This window comes from Lutra lutra, chromosome 8 (genome assembly GCF_902655055.1).
Source record: "Lutra lutra chromosome 8, mLutLut1.2, whole genome shotgun sequence".
NCBI lineage: Eukaryota > Metazoa > Chordata > Mammalia > Carnivora > Mustelidae > Lutra > Lutra lutra.
Window position 1 is genome coordinate 83,506,361 of NC_062285.1, and position 15,050 is coordinate 83,521,410.

General features: G+C 33.7%; 1 protein-coding gene across 1 annotated transcript in view; it reads right to left on the minus strand.

Moving 5' to 3' along the window:
• PIK3C2G (phosphatidylinositol-4-phosphate 3-kinase catalytic subunit type 2 gamma) overlaps window positions 1-15,050 on the minus strand; it is a 353,953-nt gene that overhangs the window by 264,194 nt on the left and 74,709 nt on the right. Inside the window, exon 9 of the mRNA XM_047741193.1 lies at window positions 3,404-3,526. Within this exon, the coding sequence (XP_047597149.1) occupies window positions 3,404-3,526 (123 nt within the window). The remainder of the gene's footprint in view (window positions 1-3,403; window positions 3,527-15,050) is intronic.

Here is a 15,050-nt window from a genome sequence, read left to right on the forward strand (position 1 = left end):
TATTCAGAAATATAAACTTGTATTTTAAAATCACCATGACATCCACCTACAGCACAATGTGTAAGACCATATTTTTCACTTTGTTTCATTTATTGTGTGAACATGTAATGGAAATATATTATGTGAGATTCTGGAATATAATTTTGAAGGATGGAAAATTGTTTCCAATGCTGAGAGCATTAACAAGAGTATAACTGCACTTGTGATATAATTCATCATCTTGCCAAAACTTCCATTTAATAAATACCTAATTACTTCTCTGTATGGCAGGAAATAGTCTCTTGCAAGTTGACCAAAAAATTCAGCCAAGAGAAAGGAAAGTTTCTCAAATTTGAGTTTGTTGGCAGAAGATTCACTTTTCTCAGTATTTCTTTAATCTTAGTTTGTGGTGGGTAGACACACTGAGATACTTTGGCATTGTTAACTGCAGTTGGTTACTACGCAAATTCTGAAATATGTACTTACTCTTTGTATCAACATTCTTAACAGAGGTGGGTTCATGGTTAGGTTGGAGAAAGAGAAGAACAAAACGTTTGAATGAAGGTGATATAGAATAAGTGAACTTTTAAAGTGTGCTCAAAATAAGAATCTGCTTATTAAGGGGTATTAAACTATTTTTTGCCATTGACATACATGAAATAAAACTTGTGATTGTCAACTCTATTTTTATGTGTCAATAATCACAATAATTTAGTGCTCATATGTATATAAGAGATGTGAAATGTGAATATGAGCTTTTTTTGAGAATTATAATTGTTCATAGCTTTCCTAGGAAATACTCAATTTCTCTTTAAAGGATTATTTTGGCTTCAGCTATACTGAAGGCTTGATATTTCTGAGAAAATTGTTATTTTTGTTCTTTTAGGGAGTTTCAGAAAAATGAATGTTTTAAAGATAAAACTTTTTGTATCTAGTAATATTTTAATAGCATTAAAGTGCTTTATCCTAAAATTAGATTTCCCTCATTCTTTGATCTGTTGTTCGTACTGATTCAGCGTACTGATTCACTGAGAGCTGGACATAAAATTGAAGCACAACCAAGTGATCCTAACAGACAGAAAGTCATGTGTTCACATTCATGCATATTGTCTTCTCTTCTGGCAAAGGCTCATATCTGTCATGAAGCTTGCTATAATCAGTGATTGTGAGAAAATGAGGACCTAAGTGGTACTTGTGCAAATTAAAACCTTCATGTTGGCTACATGGGGAGGAGTCTCAAAAACTACCACCAGCAGCGTCCCCACTACCTCCAGTAATTAATATGACTCATGCAAGAAGCACTATCATCTGGACCTTTATTAACATTATTTGTAATGCTCATAGAAACCCTGCAAATTTTGTTATCTATCTGTGTATCTATTAATTTTTTATGCATGCATGCAATGAGAAAAGCTGAAACTCAGACATATGAATTACTTTTCCTAAGGATGTTCAGCTAAAAACTTACTGAGTTCAAATCATATTTGCATGACCCTCAATTCTTTGTGTTTTATCATCAGCTCTAGACACTTATAATGTCTCCCAAATGTGATCATCTAAGAGAAACTAGTTGCTAGTTGAAGGTTAACTCTCACTACCTTGTTATCCTGACTTAACTTTAGCTATTGGAAAGCTCTTCTCAGTATCATAAAATTCTTAAGTTTTTGAGTTCATCAAAAGACTTTTATTCACAACATACTGATGATAGGGTTTTCAAGACTATGTATAATTTTCCCACTCTGACACAGAATAAAAAATATGACCAGAATAAATGTGATCACTTCAAATTTTTTACCTTGTTATCATTTGAGAAGAACATGGATATTAATATGTACATATAAAAACAGCTTTAGAGACTATGTAGTTATTTCATTTTCTTCTATAATTGGAAGATATGAGTAGATATTTTCCCATTAAGAAAAATGTAATAAACAGTTATTAATTTCATGACATAAAACTTTTTATATTTATTAATTATATTGTTTAAATTTTGATTTCTTCTTTGCTTTGGGATTTTAGCTTTTAATAGATGCTTATCTGGAAAATCTTTTGGTAGGATGATTCCACTACTCCTGAATCATCACTGTCACTATGTAATATAAATAAGGTATTTAAATTTCTATATTCATTATTGCTCTCTAATTACAAAAACAAGTGCTAATTAAAATAAGACATACAAAATCCAACATTAAGAAATTACTGATTTTTTTCCATTGTCATCTATTTGAAACAATGATGATGATTTATATATACTAATACAATTGTCCACTTTCTAAATCAATCTTTTTGAAATTTCAAGACTGGCATATTAAAGGTAGCTTGTGCTGCTCCTTTCCATGTATCACTCTCTGTAATGAAGTTTCATGTAAATATTGAGGAGGAGGCTGTCAGGCACCTTTTCTTATTTTATCTTACTTAATCATTATAGCACCCTATAATTAATTATTATTGTTCCAATTTTACAGAAGAACATTGGCATATTCAAGGTAGTCTGTGCTGTTCCTTTCCATGCAGTTAAGGAATGCATGTAATCACTTTCTGCTGTGAAGTTTCACATATATTGAGGAAGAGGCCTGAGTTCAAATCTCTGTTTTGCCACTTATTAACCCTCTGTACACAAGCATTCTAAGCATCAGATTTTAAAAATATAATTAACATTAAAATAACAACTTTATGGCATTGATATGAGGATGAGTTGAAATAAAATAAAAATGAAATAATAAATAAATGAAACTATTTTATTATTGCAATGCACTCTCAAGTAGTATATCATCATCATATCGTTCCACTTCATCATTTGCTAAACTACTAATAAGATCAAATGAATGGATTTATTGTGACCAGATTTCCTAACCTTTTTCTTGAGCAATAATCACACATGTAATTCTATGTCAAATTTCTGAGATTTTAAAAAAGTCACATGATACTTTTTAAACAGTAGAATAAAGGGTGTTATTTGATAAGGTGGGATCATATAAGCAATGGGCATTGCAAATTCAGCAAAAGATAGTGCAAAAATTGGTCTTTTCTTTCCTATATGTGTGCTTGTCCATGTAAGCATGGATACTTACCCCTGCATATCCTGGTGCACATGAGAGCCATTAATAGTCTATAAAACACTTGCCTATAAATGTTATTATATAAGCATATTCCTCTTGGTAGGATGGTAGGATTAACTTCAGTCTCACTTGGAAGATATATTGCAGTTACAAACTTCAAATGTGTAAGAAATTTCTCTTAATTTAATTAAATCCTTTTGGTATAATAGAATCAAGTTTCCATTAGCCCCAAATGATTGAAATGCATATGTGCGCACACAGACACAAAGAAATTCTTTCACTCTTCTTTTTTTCTTTCACTCTCCTTAATTAATTATTGAACTCAGATTTTAAAGAATTACTGTCCAATAAGTGAGTGTATTTACCTCTGTTTTTCTCTGAAGAATTAGACTTAGTTCATTTACAGCATCTGTAATTTGTTTGGTCTCCACACACCCCAGAACACTGCATATATTTTTCACTTCTTCAATAATATCATCTACATTTTGCTGTGGATGAAAAATAAGAAGATGCAATTTAATTGGAATACATCTTAAGTCTTTTCCAGGTGAAGAAAACACAACTACTCAGTCATAACATGGAGAAGAAAAATTTATGAATAGTTCATATGAAAAAAGTCAGCCATTTTATTTGTGTGTGAACTCAATTTGAGTCAACACTGTCACATGACTGACAGAGATCTGCTTCATTATTAAATTAAATTGAAAGCCATATATTCTTCATAACTATAAAGTTAATCCCCATCACATTTTCCATGTGTATAATCTGAACAGGAGTTTAGTTCTGGGTACCACATTTGAGACTGGGCTTGACAAATTAGCGTTTCCCAAAGAAGAGCAACCCAACTATTGGTATATTAATATACTCATTCCAAACAGTGTAGTAGACTTTGTTTTCAGCTTTACAGTAAGGTTATCTGTGTTAAAATCCTGGTTCTGCTCCATTTGTACCTGTGATTATTATCAATTATTTAACTTTTGTGGATGTAAGTTTTCTCTTCTGTAAAATTAGAACAATAATAATTAATTACAGGGTTGCTATAATGGTTAAATGAGATAAAATATGAAAAAGTGCCTGGCAGAGAATGAAGGTTACATTTTGGCTAATTAATTCATTTTCAATTTTTATTCATTCACACAAATTTTTCAGTTTATATGAGAAATCAGATACTATACATCTCCACATAACCAATAAAATAAAAACCAAAAGATAATAAAAACTATGAGAAGGGAATGTATTAGGTGCTATGTTTAGTTTTCATTCATACATTCGAAGTAGATGTGTGATATGAATTTGTGGAAATCTTTAAAATATTTCTAATTAAAATGCAAATGCAGAGTTGACTTGGGCCAGTCAGTAGCTAATTTACACTCTCTCAACTCTAGTTTTGAAGTGCTTCATATCTGATCTATTTATCTTATTTAATCTTCCTCAAATTCTGAAAGATAAATATTATATTCATTAAATTCCTGAATTGCTGAGATTGCTAGAATATGTTAAATGAAATGTTCCAATAGTAGAATTAACTTGATGATTAATTGAATGTGTGGACCAAGAGAAAGTTTGGATTTAAATGACTAAACTTTTATGCTTGGGAAACTAAGAAGATAGGGTCCCATTAATTATGGCAACAAATATTGGGAAGATTTTTGATGAGCTTATGATGCATGTGGTTTTTGATACGAAGAGCTTGACCTTCCACAGCAACAACCAAGCGCACACATCCTTCAGCTATTGGGAAATGCAACGCGATTCTAGCTCTGCCAGCTGTTGAATTGAGAAAACACACACACACACACATACACACACACACGCATAGAGAACACATGCTCATATAAACGCTAGTTGAACTATAAGAAAAATGTGTAAGTATATGACTTAGCCCAAAACAAAGATAGGATAAATTTCTGGGTGACAGAAATGTGATGAGGGAACTTAAAGCCAGAGCAGCGTCTTCAACATTGATGCTAAATGGCCTGAGGGAAATACCAGATTAGATTTAGGCCCTCAGACTTAAGAGAATGGTATTTACTGCTCACCATGGGACAAATGCTGAGATTTTAGACCTAAACCAGTAAGAGGAAGATGGGAAAGGCCAGATCTGGAGCTGAAATCTCAGAATAAGCCCCTGACACTGGATAGACTGTCACCTGTAAAAGGTGGGAGAAGAAAAACAGTTCCTAATGACCAAGAGAGCTTTTGAGGAAGACTCTCTCTTTCCAGGAGCTTTGAGTGAGGAAAATGAATACCTGAAAAATTTTGTGTTTAACTGTGAAGTATGGATTTATGTCAAAAAATTGTGCCAGGATATAGTGACTATTTTGGACCCAGACAGAAGCAAATGCAAAACTGCTGTATGGAAACATTTTCTAAACTCCAAAACCATGGAGTTTCCCTTAATACATACACATAAGGATGTGTATGTGTGTGTGTGTGTGTGTGTGTACATGTGCGCACACATGCACACACACACAACCTCATAGAAGGATAATAATAAGCCTAAAATTTACAAATCCTATGGTGGCTGATGCACCATATGAGAGATTCTATAACTATGAAACATGCATTAGTACCCGATTTCAAGTGATATTTTGAGCATAGTTTTCATAGAGGTGACACCTGGCCAAGAATTTAGATATGTCTGTTTAAATAGAGACTGTGGAGGAAAGAAAAATTGAATGCTGGGTATGTAACATTTCAGAACACCTAATATTTAGGTTGATGGAGAAGGGAGTTTGGGGTCACAGATGGAGTACACAATACTGAGTCCTGAGCTAGAAGACTATAGTTTAATGGACATAAAGTAAAGGTAGTTGATGGTACTAGGAATCTTTAGCTTGGAAGAAAAAGAAGAAAAAGGAAACATGATGACTATTTCCACATATTTGAAGTCTGTTTAAGTGAAAAGGTGATTACATTTACTGTAAGCAGCTCTGGAATGACAAATTAGAACAAATGGTTGCAAACTTTATAAACACTTATTTTGACTCAGTATGAGGAAAATCTTTGTAAAAAGTATTTGTTCAAAATTTGAGAGACTATCCTGTCAGTAGAGAGTTCCTCCACATTAAGGCTATGCAGACAGTCAGGAATGTCGAGAGATTTTACATTTATATAGGATTTGAACTGGACTACCTCTAATCTTTGTGACCCTTTGGGTTAGTGAAAATTGACAATAATGCACTTTTCTTATTTTATATGCTGTATTCCAAGTCTGTCTTAGGAAATATTTGATGTATCATAAACTCTGAGGAGCAGCATTTTAATACTTTAGATATTAAGCATATCCTAAAAGTATTTTGAACATTAGAGAAGATTGGTGACAACTTTTCTCCTCTGCATTTTTCTGGAAGACAAAACAAAACAAAACAACATATCCTTCCCTCCCCACTGTTATTTAGCTGTGATGAAGACCAAAGGAACAGCCATGTAAGAGCTTGCCATTTTCCAAGTTTTATATAAACCTTAATGAATTTCTATTTATATTCACACACTGAAAATTGCCAAATTCAGTTAATGAGTTTGGAGACAAATTGAGAAGTTAGAATTATTTTTGTTCCAGATGAACTAGTTATTGCTATTATAAATTGTTTGTTCCTCAAAGATTAAAAATAGTCTTTGGAGGGGTGCCTGGCTGGCTCAGTCAGTAAAGCATGTGACTCTTGATCTCAGGGTTGTGGGCTTGAGACCCATGTTAGGTGTAGAGATTACTAAAAAATAAAATCTTTTAAAAATACTCTTTGGAGTTCCATTTCAGCTTAAAATATAGATATTTGGTCACACTTTTGCAATGAAAAAAGGTAGATAATATACAGAATCATATTTTTTCCTGACTTCATTAGAGATTTGAGGTCACAAGTGACCAAATATACTAGATTCCAAAGAATGATAGGCCCCTCCCTAGAGAGATGGAGCATATAAAGTCTTTGACCTTTAGCAGAGCACAGGAGAAAGAGGTGACCACTATACAAGAGGGTAAGAATAAATTAACTAAAATTATAATAAGTTCTTAAAGGGCCAGGTATGAACCAGCCTGTCAAGTTGGAATATCTGGAAGTCTAAAACATAAATCATTTTAGTTAAGCTGTTTTCCATGGATGCTTACCAGTTGTTCAGGGAAAATATTGTTCAGGAAAATGAAGGTCCAGTTAGTGGTCTAGTATGTACCAGATGATCAGCTGTTTCTGGGAGACAGGCACAAAGGCCTGTCCACTTCTGTGGAGCCTTCTCTAACAAGAAGCAAAAGCATTATGCTGCTGGTTGATGATACTAGGAAAATTATAATACTCAGAGGGGCAGAACACTCTCTGTCACCCTGATCCCAGGCAAACAAATCTTACTTTGTGGGGAAAGGGAGAGAAAGCAAAGCAGTCTCCCTGTGGGTGAGAGGTAGATATAGCAGAAGATCCTTTGCCAGTGAGGGAAAAATCAAAGCAAAAACCTTTGGCCCATGGGGAAGGGGAAGGATACTCTGTCTTGAGTCAAGGATCCTGCATGGATACCAATCAGAAGCCAGGTACAAGTGTCAGAAAATCATCTTCTGTATAAGACTAACTACAGATATAAGGCACAGTTTGGCTGCCATGTGGAGGGGCAGGGATTCTCAGAAAGTTCCAATCTTGAGACTATAGAACACAGTCTGCCTATGGCTGTGACTGATCATTACAACACAGACCTCCCTTTACCTTACTACAGAGGATGAGTCTATTTTGATAATAAACAAAGAGCAGAGTAGTGCTGGGGGAGAGACAAGAGTGTTGAGAGGGACTATCTCTGTGCATAGGTGAGCAGGGGCTGCTGAAAGATCAAAGTGAAGCAAGAATACTGAGGAAAGAATTCTGGCAGCACAAGCCCCACTCTAAGTACAGGTAATAGTGTCTAACCTCTATTTTAAGGAATATGAAGTGTGAAATGCCCTATGGTAATGATAGCAACAACAAAACACAAAGCACAATCTTGACTAGATTATATCAATAGTGTGTAGTAATAGCATAAGTAAAGAAGAACATTGCCCATTTCCAGGTGTGAATTCAATTTACCTCATTCTCTACTATTCTCCATGTGATATTTAGCATTCAATCAAAAATTACAATTTGTATAAAAAAGCAAGTTACAATAACCCATTGTTAGTAGATGAAACAATTGACAAATCTGTATATTTGTTGGAATAATGAGACAAGGACTTTAAAATAACTATAATTAACATGTTACAGGATCTAGTAGAAAATATGGACAACATGCATGACCAGAAAGGGAGGACTTCAACACAGAGATGGAAACTATACAGAAAAGCAAATTTAAATGATAGAAATATTAAAATATATGTGATATTAGAGCTGAATTCCTTCAGCGGGCACATCAGCAAATTGAACATAGCTAGGAAAATTATCAATGAAATTGTAGATAGGTCAAGAGAAATTATCCTAACTGAAACATGAAGGGAAAAAACAGTGGGGAGAAAAACTAACATATGACATCTAAGAGCCATCAAAGTCACATATGCAGTTGTAGTTCTAGAGAGAAGAATGGGGTAGAAATATTTAGAGATAATGGCCAGCATATCAAAATTTGTTGGATGCCACTAAACTTTAGAGGGAAGTTGATGGCTTTAAAATTTGAGTAGTTTTATGTCAGTTAAATTGAATTGATAATTAATACCCTTGCCACAAGGAAAAATCCAAAAAGATGATTTCATTGGTAAATTTTATCAAACATTTAAGGACAAAATCAAATCAAATCTACTCAAATTCTTTCAGAATATACTGAAAGGGAATACTTCTCAACTTCCTCCACTACTCCAACATCAAAATCAAACTACAGCATTACAGCAAAATAAAAATACAGACTGATGTGTCTCGTTGATAAAAATGCAAATACCCTTAACAAAATATTAGCTAATTGAAGCCAGAAATACCTGGAAAGGGTTTTTAATTTTCACAAAGTGTTCTTTATCCCAATAGTGCAAAAATATTTTTAATATTTGGAAGGAAAAAATGAGAAAAACCTTATGCCAGTCTGTATAGATACAGAAAAAGTATTTGACAAAATTTATTACCCATCTGCAATATAAACTCCTAGCAAATGAGGAATGGTGCTGCTGCCCCTCGGAACAATTTGTTACTTAAATTGTAACCCCTGGAGGATTTTACTAGTTGCCAAGCACATTTAGATATGGACTTAAGAAATACATATACTGGCAACAGGTCTTTGGGGAGAAGGACGATAGAAGAAGCTGGGCAGCTGGGGATACCCGGCCCGCCCAGAGCGGAACGCCTTTGCCTGCTTCAGGGAAGATGAGCACCTGGGAACGCCCGGTCAGCTCAGGGTGGAACTAAAACCACCTGCTTCCCTTTTTTGTGATCGCTCCTTTCTCTTCCCAGAAGCGCCCTTTGTTAGTTAGATGAGTCCTTTGAATGTGCTTGGTTAACTATAAACTTTATCTTCCTCCTCACTTGTCCTCAAGACGTGACTAATGTTTGACCTTCATCGGTCCTTCTGTTGGCTATTGTTTCTATCTAATAAAAGTGACTGTGGAGTTGCTCGTGGCAGCAGTCATTTTTGACTGTTGTCCTCTGCTCCCAATCTCTTGCAGCTGACTTGTTTGTTCCTAATTCTTCTCCCATCTCCGACTGGAAGCGGCAGAATGGAAGGAAACTTTTTCAACCTAGTAAAGGGTGACTAACTTCTTGCCAAAAATACATAAACTCCACATAATTTCATACTCAATGGTAAAGGACTGTAACATTCTTCTTAAGATTAACAACAAAGCAAGAGTCCTATTTTTATCACTTCTAATAAGATTCTCTTGGAGATCAAGACAAAGAAAATCCATATACAGAGAAAGTAAATCTTAGGTTGCATGGTGTCTAGGATGGAAGGTATTTCCTGCAAAAAATCAGTTGAGCACTTTTTGGTGCAATGCAAATATTTTATATCTTAATGTCTGTGGTCGTTACATAGGCATTTGCATTTGCAAAACTAGTCAAACTGTATGGTTAACATGAGTGTGTTTTACTTTATGTAGATTAAACTTCTAGATAGTTGATTTAATAAATACAAGTCATAATGAAAGTGGAAAGACAAGCCACCAGCTAAAAGGAAATATTGGCAATACAGATAATCAAATGATGAGTAAATATGTAAGTAGTTCCCATCAATCTATTTGAAAAAGTTAAGGTAATGTAGAAAATGGATGAAAAGTTTGACTGTGTATATCTATCTACCTACATCTATATCTATATATCATAAAAGATGACAGTTTATCAAACTCAATACCCAAAAAACAAATAATCCAGTCAAGAAATGGGCAGAAGACATGAGATACTTCTCCAAAGAAGACATATAAAGGGCTAACAGACATGTGAAAAAATGCTCATTACTAGTCATCAGGGAAATATAAATCAAAACCACAATGAGATACCACTTTCATCTGTTAGAATGACAAAAATTAATAAGACAGGAAACAACAAAGGTTGGTGAAGATGTGGAGAAAGGGAAACACTCTTACACTGTTGATGGGAATGCAGGCTGGTACAGCCACTCTGGAAAACAGTGTGGAGTTTCCTTAAATTGTTAAAAATAGAACTACCCCATGACCCAGCAATTGCACTATTAGATATTTACCCCAAAGATACAGATGTAGTGAAAAGAAGGGGCACCCTTCTTTTGCAACCCAGTGTTCATAGCAGCAATGTCCACAATAGCCAAACTATGGAAGGAGCCGAGACATCCTTCAACAGATGAATAGATAAAGAAGATGTGGTTTGTATATACAATAGAATATTACTCAGCCATCAGAAAGAATGAACACCTACCATTTGCATTGACATAGGTGGAACTGGAGGAGATTATGCTAAGTGAAATAAGTCAAGCAGAGAAAGACAGTTATCATATGGTTTCACTCGTATGTGGAACATAAGGAATAGTGCAGAGGGCCATAGGGAAGGGAGGGAAAAACTGGGACGAAATCAGAGAGGGAGACAAACCATGAGAGACTCTGGATGCTGGGAAACAAACAGGGTTATAGAAGGGTGGGGGTGGGTAACTGGGTGATAGATATTCAGGAAGGCACCTGTTGTGATGAGCACTGGGTGTTATACACAAATAATCATTGAACACTATACCAAAAACTAATGATGTACTATTATTGGCTAATTGAACATAAATTAAAAAATAAATATTTCAGAAATAAAAAGATGACAGTTTGATATTTTAAGTAAAGAATAATGAATTTATTCATTATTAGGGAAGTGAAAATTAAAACTGAAATATGATCAAAATATATACCTTACTTAGGCAAAAATTTTAAAGGTTGGAATGTATCATACCTTGGTGAGAAAATGGGTCAATGGAAACTCTCCTATGTTATGAAATATATGTGTCCCTATTAGAAAAGAGTCTGTTACCCTAAGTATATACCCTAGACAAATCCTTGATATTAGCTCATGAATATATCAATAGTAGAATATATAAATAAATAGAGGTCCATTGATCTAATTGAGTACCATACAACAATGGAAACAAATCAAAACCACATGGAACAAGGTGGATAAATCTGAAAAACAATGAGTGAAAGATACATGGCTCAAAAACTACACATAGTTTGATTCCATTTAAGTAGACATTAAAAAGGAAACCCAAACTTTATATTGCTAATGAATGGATAGATATCCTTTGATGGTGAAATGGGAAAAGGTGAAGTGGTGAAAAGAAAAGCTACAAAACACTTTTCTCTGAAGATTACCTCTTATGTAGACGAAAAGAGATCTAACATGGCACATGGTCAGATCCTACAATACTGGCAATATTTTGCTGCTAAAGTTACTGTTTAATAAGAATGCCTGTTCTAATATTATTATTTTATTTGTATATATGTTATTATATATTCTTCATGTATTATTTAATTCACTGCATAAATCTCAAATAAAATGTCAGATCATATCATTCCTTTGATGGAACCCTTCAGTGCTTTACATCTCACTTGGAATACGAATTATGTTGGCTAGTGATTATCTTCCTTATTGAAGATCTAGTTTCACTTTTTCTTTTTTTTTTTTTTTCTTTAAGTCTGAGAGTGTTCTATACATAATAGGTTTGACTTTTAGTAGTTTCAGTATGCCCTTTATTTCTGCTAAGGCAGGTTCCAATTCTGCAGTTGTGTTTTATTATCCCTGTGACCTGACTTTATCTCCTACATCTCCTTGACTTCTTTTGTAACCTTTAACTGTGTCCTTGTTACCTATTTGTTTTATTCTATTTTTTTCTTATGATTTTTTTGGTCCTTTCCTACCTCTTCTTATATTCTATTGTGAGTGCAAATCGGTTTTGTGACATTTTTCTTCTGGATCCTGTACAGTCCTCTACATTAGTAATAGTGTTAAAAATAGTAACTTTCATAGCAATAAAATAACACTTATACTTATCTTTACTTGAACACTTTTTAACTTGCAACCACTATATTATATTAAACACATTACATCCACCTTTTATTAATTTTTAAAAATACCATTATATTTCATTATAATCACTCTAGTGATGAATAATACGAATGCTAGGAAAGTTGAATAAAAACTTCCATAGTGGTGGAGGGCTGTCATCCAGATACCTGACTGGAATCTCTGCTCCTAAATTCTGTCTTTACTGCCACTCTGTTCAAACTATGTTTGAATTGAATGTCTAAATATCCAGTAATAGATCTGCTTGTTACTAAAAGAGCTTCAGTTCTAATAAAGCTAAATATATAAGATCTCTTTGTGCCCCTTTTATTACTACTTGTATATAGAAATTTTAGCCCCTGTCTAGAGTCTGAACACAATTGGATTTTGGTCTCAGGGAGAGGAAACTGTGAGGTAATTATTATTATTCCTTACTCATTAAGTTACTTATACCTGAATAATAGAGATGCCATTCTGGTTATCTAGTTGGTACACTCTCTGAGTCATGAGCTAGATGGTAAAGTGTTTGAAGGTTTGTACCTCTTTGTAGACCAAGAAGATATTTCATGATGCCAAACCATGTTTTGAAACATGAGTAGATTTTTCTCAGTCGACTTCCATCTAGTTTACAGTTAGTTCACCAGTTACTAGATTCTAGTATAAGTTTGTCATCAGTGGGAGGGATTGCTAACTTTCTATAAAGGGCTATTTGACCTTGTAATAATAATTTTAGAGACAGTGCATTACAGGCTACTAAGAAGAAGCACTTTGAATCAGAAGTTGATTCCTGCACATAGATTGAAATCTTGTTTTAAATTGCCTTGCTGTGTATGTATACCATTCTGTGTACATTATTCATGTGAATATGCTGTCTTTCCAACTAGATCATCAGCAACATCAGAGTATGGTTCTGATTTCCATTTGTCTTGATTCCAGTGAGTAAATAGTTCACTAATTTGCATTAAGTAAGCACTGACTAATATCTTAGGGGGAAAATTCTTTCTCTTTCTTCCATTTTCAACTTCTATGAAATATTAGAGATGAATGCAGAATATAGAATGAATATAGAAAATATTCTTTATCTTTCTGGATATTAGTAAATAGGTGAGAGGAAGAAGATGTTCAAAGGAAAAGTTCTATGTAAACTACAAACTATCTATTTAGCAAACATAATAGAATGCCCAATCTGAAATAAGTCAAGTCTAAAATATGTTAAATGACCATGGCTGAGGAAATAAAATATTTAAAAATTTAAATTATCCATATTACTCAATAATATTCATGTCATATTTACTCAGCCTGCATGTTTGCTATTTTTTAAAAAATTACATTTAATAATTCAAGTGTGGAAAATAAAAAAAAATATTTTTCAAATTGGTACTATTTTCAACATTGATGAAATGCTACCTAATGCAATTTTAAAATAAATAGGAAGCACAAAATTGTGAATCAATCATATCACAGTCTGTCTCACTTCTCAAATATTTACCAGTGATACCTCATAGGAAGAATCACATTTAAAAAGCTCATGGTTTTGGAAGGAGTTCATCTGGGAAAATCACAGACACTGTGTGGCCTATTTATAAGATAATTCAGATGTGGGTGATGATAACTATTTGCCTGTATTAATGTAAAGACAGTAATTATTTGATGTTTTGCCAATTTTTAAGTCATACTGGAAAAATTTAAAATAATCAATGGATTCTTTTAAAGTGGAAATATTAGAGGCTTCATATATGAGTAAGATGATCAGACCTCCTGGAAATTAAGAACTTTACAGATTCTCAACGATTTGTGTGTGTGTGTGTGTGTGTGTGTGTAAAATGGCATTTGTGATACATGAACAGTACCAAGACATTTAGGTAATTATAATTCATTCATAAGTAGCTTACTATAACCTCAAAAATATATTTACATAAAATCAAGTGACATAAATGATCTAGGAATGAAGTCTTCATTTGCATTGAGTACCTGGTAAATTTCAAATTCTATACAAAGGTTAAAAATCAAGCTGAAAAAAGTACTAATTATAACACTTTTATGAGACTTAAACCAATCTGTGAGTTTTTTTTCACATTTCACATTTTAAACTTCCATATTTAAGCTGGGCTCAAGAAAGAAAAATCCTGTTAGAATGAGAGGATTACGCTTTGGAAGGGTATATGAGTTGTGTGTCATCACTTGTGTATTTGAATATTTATGTGGAATTCACACGAGTTTGGTATCTTCATCAAGAAATATTATTTATTATTTTCTGAATCTTTTACTGTTAATTAATATTAAGAATAGTTACCTAGGTTCTTTATCTTTTCATATATATCAGGAGTCAATTATTTAATGTATAAAGAAATCCTCACTTGTTTTAAAAACACTGTCTTGGGGCACAAGGTAGTGTAGCCGGTTGACTGTCTGACTCTTGGTTTCAGCTAGGTCATGATCTCAGGGTTTGGGGATCCAGCCCTGTGACGGGCTCTGTGCTGAGCTTGGATGTCAGCTTGGAATTCTCTCTCCCTTTTCTTTCAGCCCCTCCCCCTGTTCTCTCTCTCTCTCGCAAATAAATAAATAATTCTTTAAAAAA